Source organism: Copidosoma floridanum, unplaced genomic scaffold (assembly GCF_036245765.1).
Source record: "Copidosoma floridanum isolate Cflo_tuat_1 unplaced genomic scaffold, Cflo_Japanese_pri ptg000017l, whole genome shotgun sequence".
Lineage (NCBI taxonomy): Eukaryota > Metazoa > Arthropoda > Insecta > Hymenoptera > Encyrtidae > Copidosoma > Copidosoma floridanum.
In genome coordinates this window covers 9,231,777-9,252,145 of record NW_028321894.1, presented here as the reverse complement: position 1 = coordinate 9,252,145, position 20,369 = coordinate 9,231,777, and the positions used below count along the sequence as shown (strand labels likewise).

At 31.5% G+C, this 20,369-nt stretch overlaps 1 protein-coding gene across 1 annotated transcript in view; it reads right to left on the bottom strand.

The window, feature by feature from the left end:
• The window catches only part of KaiR1D (Kainate-type ionotropic glutamate receptor subunit 1D), a 1,638,136-nt gene that overhangs the window by 718,838 nt on the left and 898,929 nt on the right, over window positions 1–20,369 (bottom strand). The window contains exon 18 of the mRNA XM_089592467.1: window positions 4,966–5,257. Within this exon, the coding sequence (XP_089448593.1) occupies window positions 4,966–5,257 (292 nt within the window). The remainder of the gene's footprint in view (window positions 1–4,965; window positions 5,258–20,369) is intronic.

Genomic DNA, 20,369 nt, shown 5'->3' with positions numbered 1-20,369 from the left:
ATGAAAGTCCTGAAGAGACATTTACTGGCATGTACTACTATGCGTTTGAAAAAAGTGATACTATAGAATAGTTTTTCTCAATTTTCCAGGTATAATTATATTTGGGGTATGAAATATAGACTTGGAATAAGTATTTGGGCGTATATCATAGATCAGAACGTAACGTTAGAGATGTAATTAGCCTAGGCAGTAGGAAGTTATTTTAAAACCATCGGGAGATTCGATCAAAGTGCACAGTCTTGTACTGGGCAGACTTCATATTGTTTATATTATAATGTGCCGTTATGTATTGTTTATAATTGTTCTGTTATAAAACATTAATTTATTTAGCCAAATTACACCCAACTAACGTAGGTTCACCCATTTTATTGATACAATTGTACCTCCTTTGTACACAATATTGTTTCATAGAAGATATATTTATACTTATGATTGTATAACCTGCCATCTAGTTATATAGAAGTATAACTTCTTACTTGGGTACCCAAGCACCCACTATCCACTGGTTTCACTATCTTTTAATTATTATAATCAGGTAATTCGTTTCTAAGGGTTTTGCATACGAGCTACTTTTACTAATACTAGAAATCTATTTAAATAATTATTGTTACTGTTACCATAACTTAATTCTTTTAAAGTTTGCTTTTATCTTACTGTTTCCATGATGTAATTTTTTAATTTAGTTCATACCTGAGATCTGTAGTCATCCGTTCGTAAATTAAGCAATAAATTAACGAATCAATGCTTAATTTTTTAGTTAATTGATGATAACGTATTGTGGCTATATTGTAATTAAATACATTAGTTAGTATTTTATTTTTAAACAGAGTTTCTAATTAACAAATCATTGCTAATTGTTCTCTAATTGTTTGACTATGCATTTTCTTATTCTGGTAATAATGTTGTGATATGTTTCTTGATTAAATATTTGATTATCTTCAAATTTGTTTTTTTTCACCTCGCTTCTAATATCCTTGGTTTTTTATCCTTATCACATTATAAGCTAGTGCTCAGTCTTAAAAAACCACTTGTTTATCGTCTTGGTAATTTCAACTTATGTATCTACAGCTGCTTCAAATTTTCCCAATTCTTATTATTTCCTTGTCTCATGTAACCTTTAGTGGCAAATTGTCTTAGATTTTCTTCTAGCTTTTTTATTAATTTTTAAATTTTGTAGTCCAATTAATTTTAAAAAATTAATCATTGTGTCAGCCAATATTATTCGTTTTAACTAGCTGAAATCCTATTGAACGTTCTCATTTTAATAAGTCTGCTATGTACTTTTGGTCTTTATTCTTGATAGTTTATGATCTAACTCTTCCTTAAGAGTTTTTTAACGACCTAGAGATTCATCAGGTTTTATAGAAAATAATTTTTAAGCTGAAATGCGATTCATCACTTTCCTCGTTTCATAAATTTTCTTTTACCATTTTCCTTTGTATCTGTCGATTTTTCTATCGTCTCTCTTTGCAAGCCTCTCTGACTACTTAAGCTGTTTCTTTACTTTATAGACGATAATGTGCAAGATATCATTTAACAGTTAAATGCATTTCATAGTTTTAAAAACTTTTAAGTAACTTTTGTATGCAGTATAAAACAGTTTCTTAACCAGGAAAACTATGTGTATTTAACAATTAAAATTTTTTAGAATCTAATATAAAAGTATAATTTTGACTTATTTTGAATTAAGAACGCCAGGCGTAACTAAAAATAATCTTCTTTCTGTAGACCTCAGAGATCCTTATTCTCTTAAATGTCTTTCAGATATTTTGAACACGTAGTTCCGTATAAGTATAAGAATCTATGACGTTAGTTAGTATATCAAAGGAAATTTTTTACAATTAATAATTTGCAATAGTTCAAGGAGTATATACGCTTCTACTTTTTTAGTTCTATGTGGCAATGCTTACTAGTTCATTATAAAAAACTTCATAAAAAATATCGCTACGTTATCGAAATTAAAACAAAGAGTGGATTGTCTGAAAAATTAATCAATTATAATACGTGTCTAACTGCCTGTCTTTTACAGGTACATGGGCAAGAGAAAGACAGAAAACTGATAGTATTTAAAGATGGCTAGTATTGCTACTCATTAAACTTTTTAGGTCACTTTGTGAGAACAACGTTAACAGGCATCGCTTCCCTTCTTTCACACGTGCTGTACACACAAACACACACACACACACACCTATAGAGAGTTATTTATACATATGAGTAGCACGGCTAAGCACGGTAAGCTATACGAAAGGCAGAAAAAATCACGCACACTTCTAACAAAAATAATAAATTATGCATTGTATCTAAGATTTATACAGCATTTTTTTTGGTATTAAACACGCCAGTGAAGCCCACTAGACGAGCTCTGCTATAGCCGATGCTTGTTTACCTTTCTCTCACTGCAATATGTTTAGCCATGCTCTTAAAAAAACGTAAGAATAGTTAGAAAAACACTAAGCAAACTGACACACAAGAATACTCCTCAGCCAGAGTTACTGGCATTAAGAAGCATGCAACGGTAGTATGGAACCAAGCACACAATTGCGTGGCTTAGAAAAAGTGTGCTGGGCCTATAACTATAAAACTTATAGTCCGAGCAAACCTCACTTACTGGTGCCATGAATATGAGAATTTCGCTTCTTGGAAATATAAAGCTTACACATTTGTATCATAGATACTTCTTGAAACTATTAACTTTATAAGCTTTTTGAAACTTTGTTTCAAAAACTTACTCTTCAAAACACTCTAGTTGTAGAATTCAATTCTTTTATTTTCTTATTCTAGATAAATTGTTTAGAAGCTACATCTAAATAACTTTTACATTACTTTAAACGATAAGCTAATCATAATGATAAAATACGAACAAAACATAAGTTTTATGTAAATAAAACACGATTAAGTGGATTGGCAGACAAAGGAGAAGTAAAAGTAGAAAAGATAAGGCACTGTACTGCTGTTAATAATTTAGTGCTCAAGCTCATTGGTGGCAACAAAAGCCACTACCACCATAGGGTGCTATAGGGCACGTCAACCAAGCCATTTTTAACATTTATTTTTAAAGATTCTAGGACATGCCCAATAAACAAAGAGCTAGAAACATTTTTTAATAGTATATACTTAATTTTCTGCATTTAGCTTTTAGTAATGGTTTCTAATTAGCAAAAGCTTAATTTTGCTTACGGTTTCCTTACTATTCTCTTTTTTTTCGGTTTTACAGATGAAATAAATTTATTTTACCTATAAAGAGTTTGTAGTCACATTGTATCTTAAAATTTTTGAATCAATACAACAATTACATTATAGAATCCCGTCGTTATTAAGAATTTCTGTAATGTAACAAAAAAAGTATCATATAACACTATTTCATAATAATCCATATTATTATTTTTGCTGTACGATAAATATAGGCCATGCTTCATTTCATTTTAAAGAAAAAAAAGTTCTAAGTATTCTTTAATTAATTGTTGTATTCATAACCTTTTTGTTCTTTTCTACTGCAACACAATGCAGTTCCAGTGCAACAAAGTTAGTGTTTAATGTTGGTTTTGATAACTTGTATATTATTAACTTAGCTTTAAAGTCATACTTGTATAGGAGTATTATATGTGAGAGTAAATCAACGATCTCAGATTGGTGACCTTAACAAAATGAGTAAGGGAAGTGGATTCTTGTACTTCACTCTCCTGAGCCACATTTCCCTAGCCTTGCTGCTCCTCACCTTTTTTCCTCTATGCCCACACCAAATAAAAAAACGGAACCACACCACAGTACAAATTCTAAATTTTATAGAATAGTTTTTTTTTTTTTTTTTTCTTGTAACTAATTTTTTTTTAACAAGAAAAAGAGGAAAAAACCAGTTTTTAAATAGATTTAAACCTCCAATCTTATGCACACTAGCCAATGCCAATCTCCTATAAGTGGTCTCAATGTATGAAATTAGTTTTATTTGAGACTTAAAAATTAGTGTATTTTAGCAACACAGCTCTTCTATGGATAGTTGTATGTGTTGTACTCATCATTAGTTTGTTACTTTGATAATAAATAAAGAATTGCTTTAACAATGTTTTTATCTATTTTCCAAATTTCCCAAGACTTTTTAACCATTTTTTTTGTGTTCTGTAACTCATAATAAATTAAATTATTCTTCTGCGTCATAATCTATCACAATTCTCACATTTTTGCATAAGATAACTTCTTAGCTAATACGGCTGATCATCACAGATAGTCGAGAAAAATAAGAGAGGTGAAAGAAGTGCATATATATGCAGCAACGCTGGCAATTGTTTTTCTCATATAGGTGTACTTACGTACACTCTTATACACATACTTGCGTACCCTTTACTCCTTGTGTTATTAAAAAATTAAATCGTCAATTTATTTAAAAACTTTATAAGTTTATCTATAAATAATCTTTGATACAATAAAAAATGTGGGTGATTCCTATGGATCGTATGAATGCAATGTTAATGGGATTCTTTCATATCGCTACTTCACGTTAAATCGTAATTTTCTAAAAAGAACCTGACAAAGCAAGCGTACAGTTAAAGAAGCTATCATTAAAAGTAATTTTTTTGTACTTTTTTAAATATACCTTTGATGTTTGAATACTATTCTATTGAAAGTATATTTATGCTCATAATTATATTTGTCTTTTATATGATTTAATAGAAGTATAACTTTCAACTTGGGTTCTTAAGCACCTACTGTCCACGGCTATTTATGTGTGTTACTTGTAAAAACTTAAAACAATAATTTAAAAGTAACTTTTTGAAGTTTTTAGATGCCTGCTTCTTAGTTCTCTGCTCCTTAGTGGTTTTCAATAGAATTATATTCCTATGTAATTTGAATTAATTTAAAAATTTTTTAAGAAATATTTAAATCACTTACGTATTGAACTCAAACTGATCTTCTATTGGTATTGTGACAGAAATTTAAATGGAATTTTATAATTCAATGTAAATGTTTTACCTAGGTTCATGAATGGCATTGTAAAATCAACAGCCTGTTCTCTATCATAAGTAATTGTTAGATCTGCTATTGCCAGGTCTGATTTCTGATTTAGTAGTTCTTTTATCATTCCATCCCACTCATTAGTTTCTCTATTGAATGATCCGTATCGGCCATCAGGTACTAATTGAATCGTAAAATTGAATCCCAAAATACGAGATATTTCTTGAATTAAATCAACACTATACCCTTCGAATTGGGCATTTCCAACAAGTGTTTTGCTAGATTCCTTCCACATACAATACGGAGCACTCTGCAATGTGATACCACAATAGACATAATTTTATGATTTTCTGGTAGCAATCGAAACAAAATTAAGTAAAAGTGTACGTCTTAAATACTAATAAATTTCTATACATAAAATGTTTTAAAAATATATGTTAAAGTAATTTCAAGCTTGTTTTAGTGTACAACTGATAATTTATAAATCTTTTCAACTAGTATAGGCAGTCATGTTGTAATAAATTTTTCAATTACGAATTTTTAAAATATTCTAAAATTAATTTCTTAGCAGACATATTAGTGAAATAACTTGTAAGTTATGATGTTAAGGATTTTTTTCTCTTTTTAAACTTACAACTACAAGATATTTGCTATTTATTATGTATAATAAATATTTATGACAAATAAGAACAGTTTTACTTTTATAATTTTGTTTCAAGAGTTGTTCATGTAAAGTACAGTTATTTGGCTTATTAATGTAATAACCCTGTATGTTTTTTTTTCTGACAGTTAGCAACTACAATAAAAACTTGTTGTCATGGCCTTGCATTCTGTGTACAATTTTTATACTTAATTTCAGTGTTCCTACATTTTTCTATAGTTTTAGGATATTGTTTATTTATAAGTGGCAATATTTCTACATGTTTCTATGACATCACAATTGTATCTGCACTTTTTAATCAGAATTAGCTTTTTTTAGGATCTTTCCTCTGATTAAAGTACATAACATGTAATATGTGTCATAGTCAATTTAAAACTAGGGAAAACACCAATCGATACTATTTAAAGGCCTACCTTTTATTTTTTTATTTATCTTTATTTTGTGTGGACAAAGCTTTTTTTTTGACAGATTTTAAAATTATGATCTTACAAGATCCATACCTTAGTTACTAAGTCTCTTTTCTTTAATTTCATGATGTAACAGTAAGTATTATTTCAGGTAAAACTTTCAGACTGATAAGCGCACAGTCTTTCCTAATGCTTCTAATTGAAAAACTACCCGTTAAAAGGTGCTGTAATGGGCGATAGAAGTGTCTGAATATGAGTCCAGTGTATTCTAGCACTATCATAGAAGACAATATTGTATTTATTAAGGCTTTGTTATCGGCAGCGAGCGTTCTTGATAAAAACGACCACATTAAAATAGATTAACTGCAGGATTAGCACTGCAAAAAAAAATATGAACGTTGCTTTAAATACTTTGGCGTTAGAGATCTCGCCACTTACTGCAAGGGCACAAACAAGTAAAATGCATGTTATTGTGCTACCTATCTCAGAACATAGCGCTTACACCTAAACCTTACCATGTAGTGAAATCTGTTGGAAGTGCTGCCCTCAACTAAGCTCAGGGAAACAGTTCAGGTAATGAACTGGTTTTACTTCTGAACTTCTATGAGTGAAGAGAGGAACTCATAGATTTGTTCTACAAACACACAAGTTTGATTTTTGTTGGTCAGGAACTAGCCATCAGCTCAAAGGCCTTATTTTCTCACACTACTAGTATAGTTTATTGTAAATAGTGGACTTAGTGATTCGTGCTTTATGATATAAGAATATTAAAACGTCGATTTAATTGCATAAGAAGTATATTTCTTATTTCAGTAAAAGATTTCAGAAAGTGAAAAACAAGAGAATTTAAGCACCTTGCTCTGAGTTGTTATCAAAAGTCGTAAGTAAAAGAAGATACGAAATTAAAACTACCTGGTGGCTGCGTAACTACGCAACTGCTTGTTTTACTTTAGGATGGCAAAATGCCCGTAATGACAAACATCATGTCGTGACTTTTTATGGTGTTTCAAAAACACTGAGGAGAGATGAAAACGCCCCCAAATACGTCATCCGTATTAGTGGACGTAGCCTGGGTCTTGGGATCCTGCATGCCCTTTGGCCAGTGAAAATAAAACACTAGCAAATAAAATGGCAAACAAATATGTTTCAATATTGAAAAACGAACAGTGCAGAGTTAAGGATAGATAACGATAAATGTACGTTAATAACATTTTCCCCTCTCTTACAAAAAAAGCATCATAATAATTCACCAAGTTTAATTAGTAAGCTTGCTGACAAAGTAAGAAGTTCATTAGCAGTCTTAACTTTTGCTGCACGAACGTTTTTATCTTTGCTTGGAAAAGTTTTTACAATCACGCTTTTTCCAAGTAATCCGTGGTGTTTGAGTATCGAAAATTAAAACTTGATCACCAGTCTTTAAGTGAAAATCCTTCCTTAACCACTTTTTCTTTGGTATTAATGATAATAAATATTTGTATAACCACTGACGCAAAACCAATCTACTAGGAGTTGAGTGTACTGTCATTATTTTTTAGGACAAGTATATTAATATTAAAATTTTTTAAACCGTAGTGTACTGGACAATGCACCAAAGTCACAGTTGTTGGGTGTACGGGCTTCTTTATTATACGGGTAGACAGAAAAACGAGCTAAAGGTCTTGAGTTTATTGAATGTTCAACTTTGGCTAGAAAGGTCTTAAGAATTTTTTTAGTTGTAATTTTTTTTCTAAATAACTCTTAAGGTTTTTCTGACAATTCTTATCATTGAGTCCACGCTTCCTCCATGTTAAATGCAGTAGGAGGATTAAATTTCCAGTGAAAACTGTTTTATAAAGCAAAATTAGCTTGAGATTTTTTGTTAAAATTCATAATGGCCTTTCTGAATACAGTACGAGCCCCTTCAAAATTTGTACCGTTATCGGAATAAATGACTAGAGAAATCGTGTCCAGCTGCTAGTCTTTAAACTGCCCTAATTGCCGATTCCGTAGTCAAACAGTGAGCTAGATCAAGTCAAATCGCTCTTGTAGAGAAACGTGTAAAAGTTATACCTTAGCTTTTTTTACGTTTTTGACTTGGGAGATTGGAAGGCTGAGCTGGTAAAATTTTACAAATCTCGTAATTCCGTACTTTATTTTTTCATTTACTTTATTTCTTCAGTCTAAGAATTTTGATTAAAATCCAGCTTTCCCATGCTAGTCCTTTTAAATTTTAAAAGGCAGAAATTTCTTTACTGAACGATAAAATTTAAATATCTTTCATAGTTTTTCTGCGTAATCTTGACGTTTGAAATTTAAAAAAATTTCTACTAATCAAATTATGACAAAGGATGATTCTTAAAAGGTGTTCCTATATAACTAAATCCACAATTTTTACTCCTGTAACAGCAGGCTAAAGTTTTAGACGTGGAATTGTGGATGGTCTCAAAAGATATACTTGACTCTTTTAAACTGAAAAAGTAACGTGAACTTCGTCATTTGTTAACAACAATCTAAATTGAAGATGAGACCACAGCATAAGCTTCTTGGCTTGCATCGCAAAACTTACAAAAATTAATTGATTTGATGGAGTAATCCCAAAGTTGAAAACACCGTGGAATTTTGCAAGCTTCTATGGACTATAAATCTTTGAACCAACTTTTCTAAAGACTTAATTTGTCACTTTTATTAGATCTTTTCACTTCATCTTGCTTTGCCGAATTTTTCGCACTTAATTACGCAATTAGATTTAAAAAATGACTGAAAAACCTTATGAATCGTAAATAGACACGATTATGCTGAGAAAATTTGTTTTGGTGGCTTTTTCTACGCTAGGTAAACATTCTACAAAAATCTTTTTAACTTAACATAATAAACAAGGTATCAGAAATAGTTCACCATTGTAAACCCAAAATGCATTCTGTTTTTTTATTGAAATTTCCTAATACTACTGAATAACCTTTCTTTTATTGATACTTCTTGCAATTTTCTATTTATTAAAAACCTAACTATGCATTTTTCAGTTACCAACTTTGTTTATTTTAATTACTTCAGAAACCCTTTCTTAAGCTTTTTCCATTGACCCACAAGAATTAAAAAAATCGTCGATATGAAAGTTTTAATGTCCGCTCGTTGCAGAATCTGGGTAATAATGTTTATATTGCTCAGCATTCTTATTCCTAATAAATAAAGATGTTGCTGGAGAGAACTTGACACTGAAAAAAAAAAATGACATCGCGAATACCTTAGGAATTGAAGATCGTAAAATCGTTAAAGCTCACTTTTCAAGACTATGCTGTCACATCGAAAACTCAACGTACTTTATCTGGCTTATTCACAATTTCAATTTGATTTTCTTTCTCAATAGCGTCATTAATTTAAGGCGTTTATGCAACTATCTAGAATTTGGAAAATTTAGTATTTCCAAAGTAAGTTAACTACACGCTCGATGTTATAATTGTTAGTTGTTTCTTGCAAAGTTTGAGTGGCTCGTTTAATGCTAATATTTTCAGGCAAAAGAGTACTTATTTTAAACGCATCTTAATCAAAACTTTGTTTAACAAGATTGTTCAAACTTGAATCAGTGTTTTTTGTTTCTATTTTACAAAAATAAGTCTGATAATTCGAATTTTTATTTATTATTTGTTTGTCAAAAGACCAACCAAGTGTTTGTTAGAGATCATTCCCTAGTATTTTCGGATTTTGAATTTTTTTTTAAGTAATAATTAAATTGCTATGATCTTAACCGGTTAAAATTTCTGAAACAAAAAAAAAAAAAAAATTTGAATACCGATTCTTATCCTGCAATAATTTAACAAATTTTTTGACTATGTTTATTACGAAAAAACCGTATTTTTGACAACAAACATATGATTTAGTTAGAACGAAGGATTAAAAGTTTGGATCGTGAGACAGACTTTCATGTCTGCAAAGAAAATCGGATTTTCATGTTCCATGACACGTGATAGAATATTCGTTAAACTTCCAACAGCTTCAGTTTCTTTGACAATACTTCTATCAATTATTAAAATAGTTGATTGCTTATCAAAGAGAGCATATACGTTTTTACAAAATTTTGACCCTATTACATGGATAGAAACTGTGTTTAACAAAGTTTCACTTTCTAGTCGTGCGAGTACTTTGTTTAATAACACATTCAATCTTAGAGGAAAATTACGCTCGATTTCATTCGTTAAAGACTGAGAAATAGCAGATTGATTACGCTGTTCTTCCTAATTTTCTTTATTCAAGCTGTGTCAAAGAGCATTGTGTATTTGTTTACAGTGTGTGTAACGATTTTCATTTTGACATTGAGGATGCGAATAATCCTTTTTCCTGCGATTGAAACAAACACCGATATTTCTCGCAGAATTCTATTGTTGTTTCATCAGTTTTTGAAACCACCCTTATACACGCTGCTTTTAAATAATCGTTTTGCTAATGTAAAGCATACAACTTTTGTAAGGATTCACTTGAATGTGATTTTTATACGCAAGCCAAGAGAACACCCTTCAAATGAGATGTTTATCTATGAAAACTGTGTGTGTAATTGTACAATATGCATAGGTTTATTAAAAGTTTAGTTTGTGCAAGTGTAGCTGTCCTGTCATTGTACTGTTATTTATCAAGCTAGTGTGCGTAGATCTCTGTTGACTTTTTTTTCTTTCAGCTCCTGTTACAGTGTATACAATGCAGCATCACGCGTTTGCTTTGAGCACGTGGTATCAGGAAATAGAGTTAGCATGAAGCACATTCTTTTTCTTTCCTTTGTTTATTCTCTCTCTCTCTCTCTCTCTCTCTCTCTCTCTCTCTCTCTCTCTCTCGTTAGCTGGCTGCTGCCACAGTGTGTGTTGTACATCACTCTGCATTAACTTTTGAGCTTGCACCTAGTAGTAGAAGAGTAGTTGACAGCTCTTCTTTGTTTCTTTCTCTCTCTTTAACTTGCAGCTGACACAGTGTGTGCAGTGTGACACCCTGTGTTTGCCTTCAAGCACGTCTTTGTTGTTAAAAAAACAAATAGCTTTGTTTTAAACTAATTTGTACTTTTATTTACGTTAACTGGTACGCCCCTGCTATAATAACAGCGGTGTGGCTTCGCACATTCACTTAAAAGCTTGGCAGAGCATAACGATACAATTCCCTTCTGCCTGGTTGATACAGTGCCTGTCTGCTTTATAGAGTCAAACAACAAAGCAAGAAGAAGAAGAAGCTGACTGCTATAGAAGGGTGACTTAGGCCTGCAAAATCAGTGGGTGTGACAAATACCTGTAGCTACCTCCGAGGCAACCATCTAGTAACTCTAGATTAAAGGATCGTCCAACTATCAGTTACCAGTCTGGCACTTTCTTCACGAGATCGAGGAAGTACCGTCGTCAAGCTACAACTAATGAAATACATAATGTAATTGAATCTTAGAGACCTTAAGTGAAAGTACTTATTAATATTTAGTGCCTTCTAGCTGGTATACGGTGGTGCTGATAACGTTTTTTATTAAAGTAAATTTAATTAGATGATTTGCCAATAAGTTTTTAAAATTTAGAGAATATACTTAAAACACAGTAACTATGTTTGATTTAATACCAATAATTAATTGAATTGAACTGTGTTTAAATAATAACAATTAATTTAGCGATTTGTAATAATTAATAGTTTAGGTCTGCCTTTGGTCTGACAGTTGTGAGCGTGACCCTTTCTCCTTAATTAGTAGTAAGGTACTTGATTCATAATGTTTAATAAATTTTCATAGTAGTTTGTTTTTTCTTATAGAAACTTTAAGAAGTCAGGTGTGCTTAAACTGTCATTAGGTGCAGCTAAAGCTAGACTCATTCAGAAGCAAGATCATTTTTCAAGGTTTGAGAATACTCACCAGGAGATCTTGGAGTAAAAAAATCTAGATGTGATACATGAATATTTTACCTCTGATGTGTATGACACAGGTGAGGATGAGTACTGTAATGGCTTACGAGAGTTTAAGGACAACATAACTAAGTTAGACCAACGAGCTGTCGAAACAAATCCTACTAATCCGGAACTATCTCTGGATACCTTAAGTCTCAATTCTCTTCCACACATGAAACTCCTTATATTTTCTGGTGCCTACATGGAATTTTAATTATTATGAAATCTTCCTAGATGCTTAAGCATTATTATTTGAGATCACATAAGAGGGTGATGCAGCAGACCTTAGTGAAAACATTGCTTTGACCAGTGAGCAGTATTCTAAAACTTGAGTTACTTCAGATGAATATTACCATAACAATTACCTCTTAGTGTATAGTTACGTAAGCTCAATTTTAAATGCAAAAGTTATCAGTAATGGCTCTGCTGCTGAACTCAAGCATCTAAATAAAGAGAAACTAGGTCAATTAGATACCCTAATATCCTCAGGTATAGAGTCTGGTGAGAACGATCTTTTTATAGGCTAAGTGGTAAACAAATTTAATTTTTTTTACCAGCAAAGATTGGCATAGAAACCGAGGTAGTAGCTCAAATCCATCTACACTGGCTTGGTTAACGGGGTTCATAAACTCTCAAATATTAACATTAAAAGCCTATGTGCAGAAAGCACTAAAACCTGTGTTAACTAGCTATACTGGTGTTTCAAACCAAAAATCACAAAAAGGGTGATGAAGCGTGGGCTATCACTTACCAGAATTTTTATCTAGGAAAATTAAAAGAGTACAATTAACGAGAATTATTCGTGTTGAAACTTTTCTGGAAGGCATTTTGTAAAGTATTGCACCTCTAAGTAGAAATGTTAGATTTAAAAAAAAGACTATATACTATACTCCATAAGAAGGTTAAATCAGTAGATAGTAAAGGTAAATTTTTCTCAGATGGTAACAAACATTTAAATTTAGATAAAGAAGTCGATACTTTAAAAAGTTCGGTACAATCTACCCTTACAAACTACGCTACATCACCTATTATTCTGGTAATAGCTAGGGTGTACGTAGTTGATTCCAATGGTCATAGAATCCTAGCGTGAGCAATAATTGACTCTCATTTGCAAAGCTCACTAATTTCAAGATCTCTGGTTGACATATTAAAAACAAACAGAGTAGCTTTTTTAACAGGAATTAGTGATGAGATCATGACAGTACGTGAGAAAGGGGTTGTATTCACAATTAAGACTTATTACGATATATAGTTCACTCTACGAGTAACAGCTGTTGTTGTATCTAAGGTATCGTCATACAGTCCTTCTAGTTTTAAAGAGCTTACTGCTGATAAGCAGTCTAAGCATTTAGAATTGGCAGACCTAAGATACTATAAGAACGATTCAGTGGATTTACTACTGGACGCAGTTATTCACACTGATATAATAGATAGTCAGATTATCAAAGGTTAACTAGATCAGTCCATGGCTTTACTCTACTTATTGGTATGATTAAAAAAAAAATTACGTGTAATAAATGTCGTCAAGAAATCTTCACTGGCATTTGATACTACATTATTAAAGACAGTGGTACTCAATAAAACTGCATCGTCTTGTACTGGGTAGCCTACGTATTCTTAATATTATATTGTGCCATTAGATGTTGTTTATAACAGTTTAGTAACCAAGTATTACAATATTTATTAAATGCCCACAATTAATATAGGTATACTCGTTTCAAAGATAAATAACTGTAATACCTCCGTACACAATATCGTTTTATAGGCAGTATATTTATACTCATCATAATTTTTATCTGCCACATTATTTTGTATAAGTATAACTCCATACATACGTACATAATCACCCACTGTCTACTGGTTATGATCCATGTTAACTTTTGTTTTTGGCAAATTTTTAGTTTTCATATAAAATTTTTAGTACTTTATTTCACACCTTTACAGCAGTACGAGTCTTGTATCCTTTTATAAGTTTTGTTAGTGTTCATATGCCCACTAAAAAGATTGTCGTAGTGATCTATTATTGTTGTTTGCCTGTTTTTATTTTATAAGTAAGCACATTTACCAAAATATACAGTTATTTCAATGATTACATCACTGAGCTCTACATAAATTTTTATGGGCAAAGTTTTTCTTAGAAAATCATCGGTTATTCTACCCTTCCAAGATATTTTGAATATTTTTTTAATTTTAATTCTTATTGCCTTAGCTTAACCTGCTAAGCACGAAAGAAGATCTTAAGCCAATCTGTAACTTTTTTCTTTTGATTTGGTAATGGAACAGAATACTTATTTATTTTTACAATAATTGTGCAAATATTTTCGTGTACTCAATATTCTGAGGTAATCTATTTCTGTTACAACTTAATTTTCAGTGATAAATAATTATAGTACTTAATTGCGTTTATCATTCTATTAGTGTTTTAACATTTTAAATGTGACTGTCGAGTGAGTAGACTATGGTAATAAATCTGCTTTAGAGCGTATTGCTGTTTCATAAATGTGTCTTACTGGTTAGCACTTAAACAAGAAGGGGTATGAGATATACAACCAAGCATTTTTTCTTTCTCTCTCTAGTATCAACACTACCTTATTATTTGATAGTAGAAACGTACGGCTACATTCATTTATTATTGACATCATCTTAATTTTCTATAGATGAAGCTTTAAAGCGTCTTATAGTTTATTTCGATCTTGTTGGAAAGGTTTATTTTTTTGTACAAGTTTCAGTCTCCCAAAGCTCAGTGAGACATATGAAGTCCTAAAATTCTAAATATTTTTTGTTAAAGTTTGGTTTGTGACTTTCAATTGCTTTCACTGTATTTATTAGTTGTGGTGGTATGTTATAATCCCAATGTAAAGAAGTGTCAACAATATTTGTATTTGCAAACTATTAGGTTAAGGATATTCCGTATTATTACTTTCGTTGGAACTCTTTTTTGAATCATGTCTATGTGTCAATTTGTGAGCAATTAGTTATAGGTTTGTTACATTTTAGTGATTACTTTATCTTTCAATGAATGGAATAAGTCACTGTGAAAGTAAGATTCTATTTTTTTTTGAGGTGCTGTTTTAATTTTTTTAATTTGTCTAAGTCCCGGTAGTGAGTGGTTAAATTAAGAAGTTAAATATTTTTCTGAGTCATTTACAACAGTTAAAGCTTCTTATTGTTACTAATAATTCGTTGTGGTAAAAAAGAGTAATAAATTTATTTCTTTGGGGTATCGGTGCTGTCTGGTTCTTTTTACCTCCGTATGTATTTAAAATAACCTTGTCGTCAGAATATAAAAAACCGTAGGACAGTCAGAGAAAATATAACTTTATTTTTTTGAACTTGGTACTTAAATACTCATCGAGCTATTAATGCTCTGGAGAGACTTCGTTATCCTCCTTTCATTTTCGGCAGTATACTAAAAGGACATTTAAAGCCCTTTTTTCTCTCGTTACCTGTTTTGTTGTAACAGTGAATTTCAGTTCATTTAAACTTTGATTGTGTATACTACTGGCCTTGTAAGCACGTACTAACCATAGTTTTAATGTTAGGGTTTTTTTGAAAACGGCTGAAATGATAGTATATGAAATTGTAATGTTTTGTTACTACTAAACTCACTGTCAGAGCTTAAGCTGTTGAATTGACCACTGCTTTTGTTGCTGCTGGATGTTGTGAGAACTTTCACACTTCTCCTTACAATTTATAACATCCTTAACTAAATTTATTTAGTTAAAATTTGTAAGGTAACGTTATAAAGCGTCAGCATTAAAATTAAAACGTATGGGTTTGTGCTTACAGCTGTAGTTGTACCTACAAAGCTTTGTTCTTCATTGAGTTTGTTAACTTTTTAAATCTTTTATTAATTTCATCTGTGTAAAAGGCTCGTGGTATTTATAAACTGTAAATTTTTGCATGTATAAATAGTGTAAGAAATGTTTAGTTAAAACGTTTTTTGGTAGTGGAGTAATTTCTTTCGCATTTATTAAAAGTGCAAGACATGTCGGCTGCAGGCTGACTATCTTCTAGTGCTTCTTAATTTGAAGCAGCACTGAGACCCTAAATAAATCAGTCTGTAGATACAATAAATGGTTTGCTTATATCATTACATGCAAGTTCAAGGGCTTGACAACATGCTGGTTCTAATTCTTTACAAATTTGTTTTTTTTTAACCATAACCTGATAGTCTATTAAAAATAAATATCTGTAGTCTCAATTGTTACTTGGGTTTTTCGGTGCAGGAATAAATGAAAGTGCTACTTGATGTTGAATAATGCTTTATAAGAAGAATCCATACTTAACAAAAGTTGCGGGTGTGTTCTAGTGTCGTAGACCTGGTCTTTTTGCTCTTACGTCTCTAGCTAATCCCTTTTTTACTCTGTTGCTTCGTCTCCTTTCACATGCCTTTTCCTTTTTAATGCTCTACCCTTTTGGGTATAGGCTAGCATGGGTGCACGCGCACATTGCTACATGTTATCGTACGTAACACGTGTGAGACCGCAACGATGATATCCTCAGAAGCGGTTTCCTTCTTGATCTGTATGTCTGTGATAGAGTAGTGTCTGTGTTATGTTGTTTTTGTTTTATAGTATTTGTAGTGAGAGAAACAAAGGTGGTTTGAAGTGCCCCGTCTCTATTTTCTCAACTGGTTTATTTCACTGCTTTTTATGTGTTTACATTTTTGGTTGTGCTTTGCACGTTTCCCTCATAGAAAAAAATCTGTTTCCAGATTTTCTTAGTAATTTATGGTGCATAATGGCTAACATATATTTTACTTATTTTTTCTAGATTTATTTAGGTATGAGTTATACAATAATTTGCATTCATCCATAAGCAACCACTGCATACTTGTGTAATTGTTAGTTTTGAACTCTTTTTTTTTTGTGTGTAGTCAGGGATATCAAGGGTCAAAGACTCACTGTTTGGCTAATTTCGAGTAGTATTGTTAGTATTACGTTATATTGCTAAGTATTATTATAATTGTATTAATGTTACAGTTATTTTTAATTTTATTATTTATTTATCTTCCTTTTTACATTATTATGGTACTAATGGTGTTAGTTATCATGATCTATGTATTTTAAGACTGTTGTCGAGGATGCGTTGGTTAAGGTCTTACTGTGATTGACTTAATTTATCATTCTTATATATTTTTTTTTTTTTTTGTTGCCTGAATAATTATTGTCCTTGTATCAGAAGGTCACTTAAAATTGTTTCCATTCCCCCTGTAATACAATTGCTGTTTTTAATACTAAACTATTGTCCAGTGACGTCTTGTTGGCTCTTTAATTGGTGTTTTTTCGCCTGTTACATAAAATCATTCTATAACAAGTCAGTAGTGGGGCCCCCCAGAAACATCACTTGGATGCGACTGTTGTAAAAAAAAAAAGAGAAAGTGCATTGAGTGAATATACTTAATCTTTGTGCCCAACGTACCAGGAGAAAAACGATCTATTCATAACGTATTATGTAAATGGATTTTTTATATAAGTTAACTCTATCTTTCACCCATTTTACACATATATTTTAACGCCTTACATTAAATTTTTATTCTTTTATAGCCAACTTTTGTTTTGTTAACAAAATGCTTGTACTAGTTGTCTTATTGAATATAACATCATTTCTTTTCTATTACTTACATAAAGGATGTGTTGATTGCGTACGTAATTCAATTGTATACAAAATGTGTCTTTTTCTTCTAACCCAATGTTAATTGAAAACGTTTCTAAACGTTAAAAAACTGAGGTTTTTGGCTTTTCTTTACGACGTCATTTATCAAGTTGTGATTTTTTTTTTTTTTTTACTGGTGCACATGTCTTCTGCTATTGTAGTGTTGACATTCACTAATAATACCGTGAGGTTTTGCAGTAGCAGGGTTGCTTAATCATTCTGGCAATTTATGTTTTATGCTCACAAAGAATTCTTAAAAATTATATCACAGGTGTGTACTAATAATGTTCTAACTTTGTTTATGAGACTCGTACTATTCTCTTGGTAGGGTTTTTGTATGTACATACACGTGTATGTACATATACAGAATTTTTTCTTTAATGTATGTTTTCTGGCTTTTGTACTTTTTTTTAAACTGTGTCCTATAGGCTTTGTAATGTTGTGTTACTTCGTATGTGTATGCTATTGTTATTGTCACGGTGAATTACTGCATTAGATTAAATCGTGATTTTCATCCCTTTTATGGTGGAAGAGACCTTATTTTACGTGGCTTTGAAACCAAATATATGTGAGTATTTTTCTTTCCTCAGTTTTATTTTTGTCCCGTTGTTTCAAACAAATCTTTAAAAAATTGAGTAGTTGCTATCATACACTGATAGCTGTTTAATCCAAGTCTTATCATTAATTACACAGTCATAGCTTTCTATCTGATTCCACAGTAGGAGATCTTTCAAGTTAGATGATCGTCTATTTCTTTTTGTTGCTGACTTTTTTTCGTAAAGAATGTAAGCATCTACGTAAATGAGGTGATGAAGGAACTATATTATGTCAATGGATGTATAGCTAAGTGTTTAATTGATGCAAGTTTTGAATTGCAATCTTATTTTTTCGTAATTTAAATCAAAATTACTTGGAAATACTTTTTCTCAAGAACTAGCATTTCTTACAATCTTTAAAATGTACAAACTACATAGCTCTCAAGTGTACTACTTATTATGCCCACAAGTTTATAACTACATTTTTGTTGTAAATTTTTTTTCTGTTGATTACAGTTTTTCTTGTTATTTTTTCCGACGTTTTTTTTTTGTCTTCATGGAAACATAAGCTTTTTCCCTTTTTGCATTTGTAAGTGTAACTATATAACTCTATTCATTTAAATAATATCCCTTTTTGCTTTTAACCATTCAATCTTAAAAATTGCAAAATGTAACAACTTATTTGTATAATGGTTTATCCGTGAACGTTGGGTGTACAGCCGTTTGCCATGTATAAAAAAAAATTTTTTAACTTAAGTATTTTTGTTTTCCTTTTCCTTTCTCTTTCAAAATAATGGTGGATAGTTATGATGATAAAGTAATAAATTATAGTTTTTCTAGATAAAGAATAAAAATTTTGCCTACGTCTTGTTGTAGAATTTTTTGTGACATGCTGGGGCATTGTTCAATGAAAAAGAAGGTCGTTAATTAAATTTTCGTTCAACATACTTGCTCATTTTATATGTCCGTATTTTAACTATTTTTTATTATTTAAGTCTTTTCTGTAAGTATTGTAAATTGTTTTTTTGTTATCTACTTTAGTTACATTGTCACGGAGCATTCGGGGCCGCGAAAAAAAGGTCACGATTTCTGTATGGATTTCATCAATATTATTCTTCTAAGAAGGGGAGGATTTTAACTGCCTTAACATCCGTAGGTTGCACATTTATCGATGATCTTATTTTTCCTCTCTATATCGCTTGTTGTTTTCTCGTAGCTCGTCTGAGAGCTGTAAAAAAAAAGTATCGTGTTTATTATGTAGAACCTGGCTCTGTTTCCTTTTCATTTTCTGCCGGGTAGGGGATCTTAGTATGCATGATTCTTCATTTTGTCTACATGTGCTTCACGTATTTCGTTGTCTTTTTGTAATTATACGTTGTTATTTTTGTAATCTATGCCCATTATTTCATACGGCTACTTAAAACAGTTATCGTACTTTCATTTGGACGGTTCTTTTAATATATTTACGATCTCTCCTTTTTATAAATAACTTTCTATTTATTTTTCTGACGTAAATGTCATTTGATCTATACTTATTTTATGTTCGTGTCATTGCACCCAGCGTTTTTAGTTGTATAAGGTTTCCTGTTATATATTCTAGCAAGCCGTGTACATATGTTCTTATCCAGCTGTTTAAAGCTTGATAAAAGTTTTGCACGTCGGCCGAATACAAGCTCGTGAGAAAAGTAGCCTGTGCTCTCGTGCTGTGACGTATTGTATGCACACAGTGGTTATACCTCGTCTCATTTTTAGGTTTGGCTGAAGAATGCCTTCAAATATTGTGTTAAGACGTTTTGCATGCACTTAACTACACCGTTGCTTTGAGGGTAATAAGCTGTGATACCGATTTCGTTGACTTTCTGGAGCCTTAAAGTATGATAGGAATTTGTCTGTTAGGGCCCTCATTGTTTCTTCCGCTGTCATTTTTGGACATGGGCTAGCACAATATAGTTGTTTAGCCAATCCTGTACTAATAAAATTGTATTTTGTTGTTAGCCGAGTGTTTGTTTATTGATCCATATAAGTCTATCGATATCTTTTCGAATAGTCTGCTTAGAATGTCAGGAATTACCATAGCCTGTCTTGTTTTTGTTCGGACAAGCTTTTTCGATTGACATGATGAGCAGCCGAGTACGCACTACCTTCCGTCCAGCCTCAAATTTCGCTAACAGAAGGTTTCCACTGTTTTGCTACATAATTTATTAGTATCACGGTACCGCACATATTTGTGTATATCTTAGCACTTATTTTTATGCCATTGAGAATTTCTTTAAATTGTTTGACCAC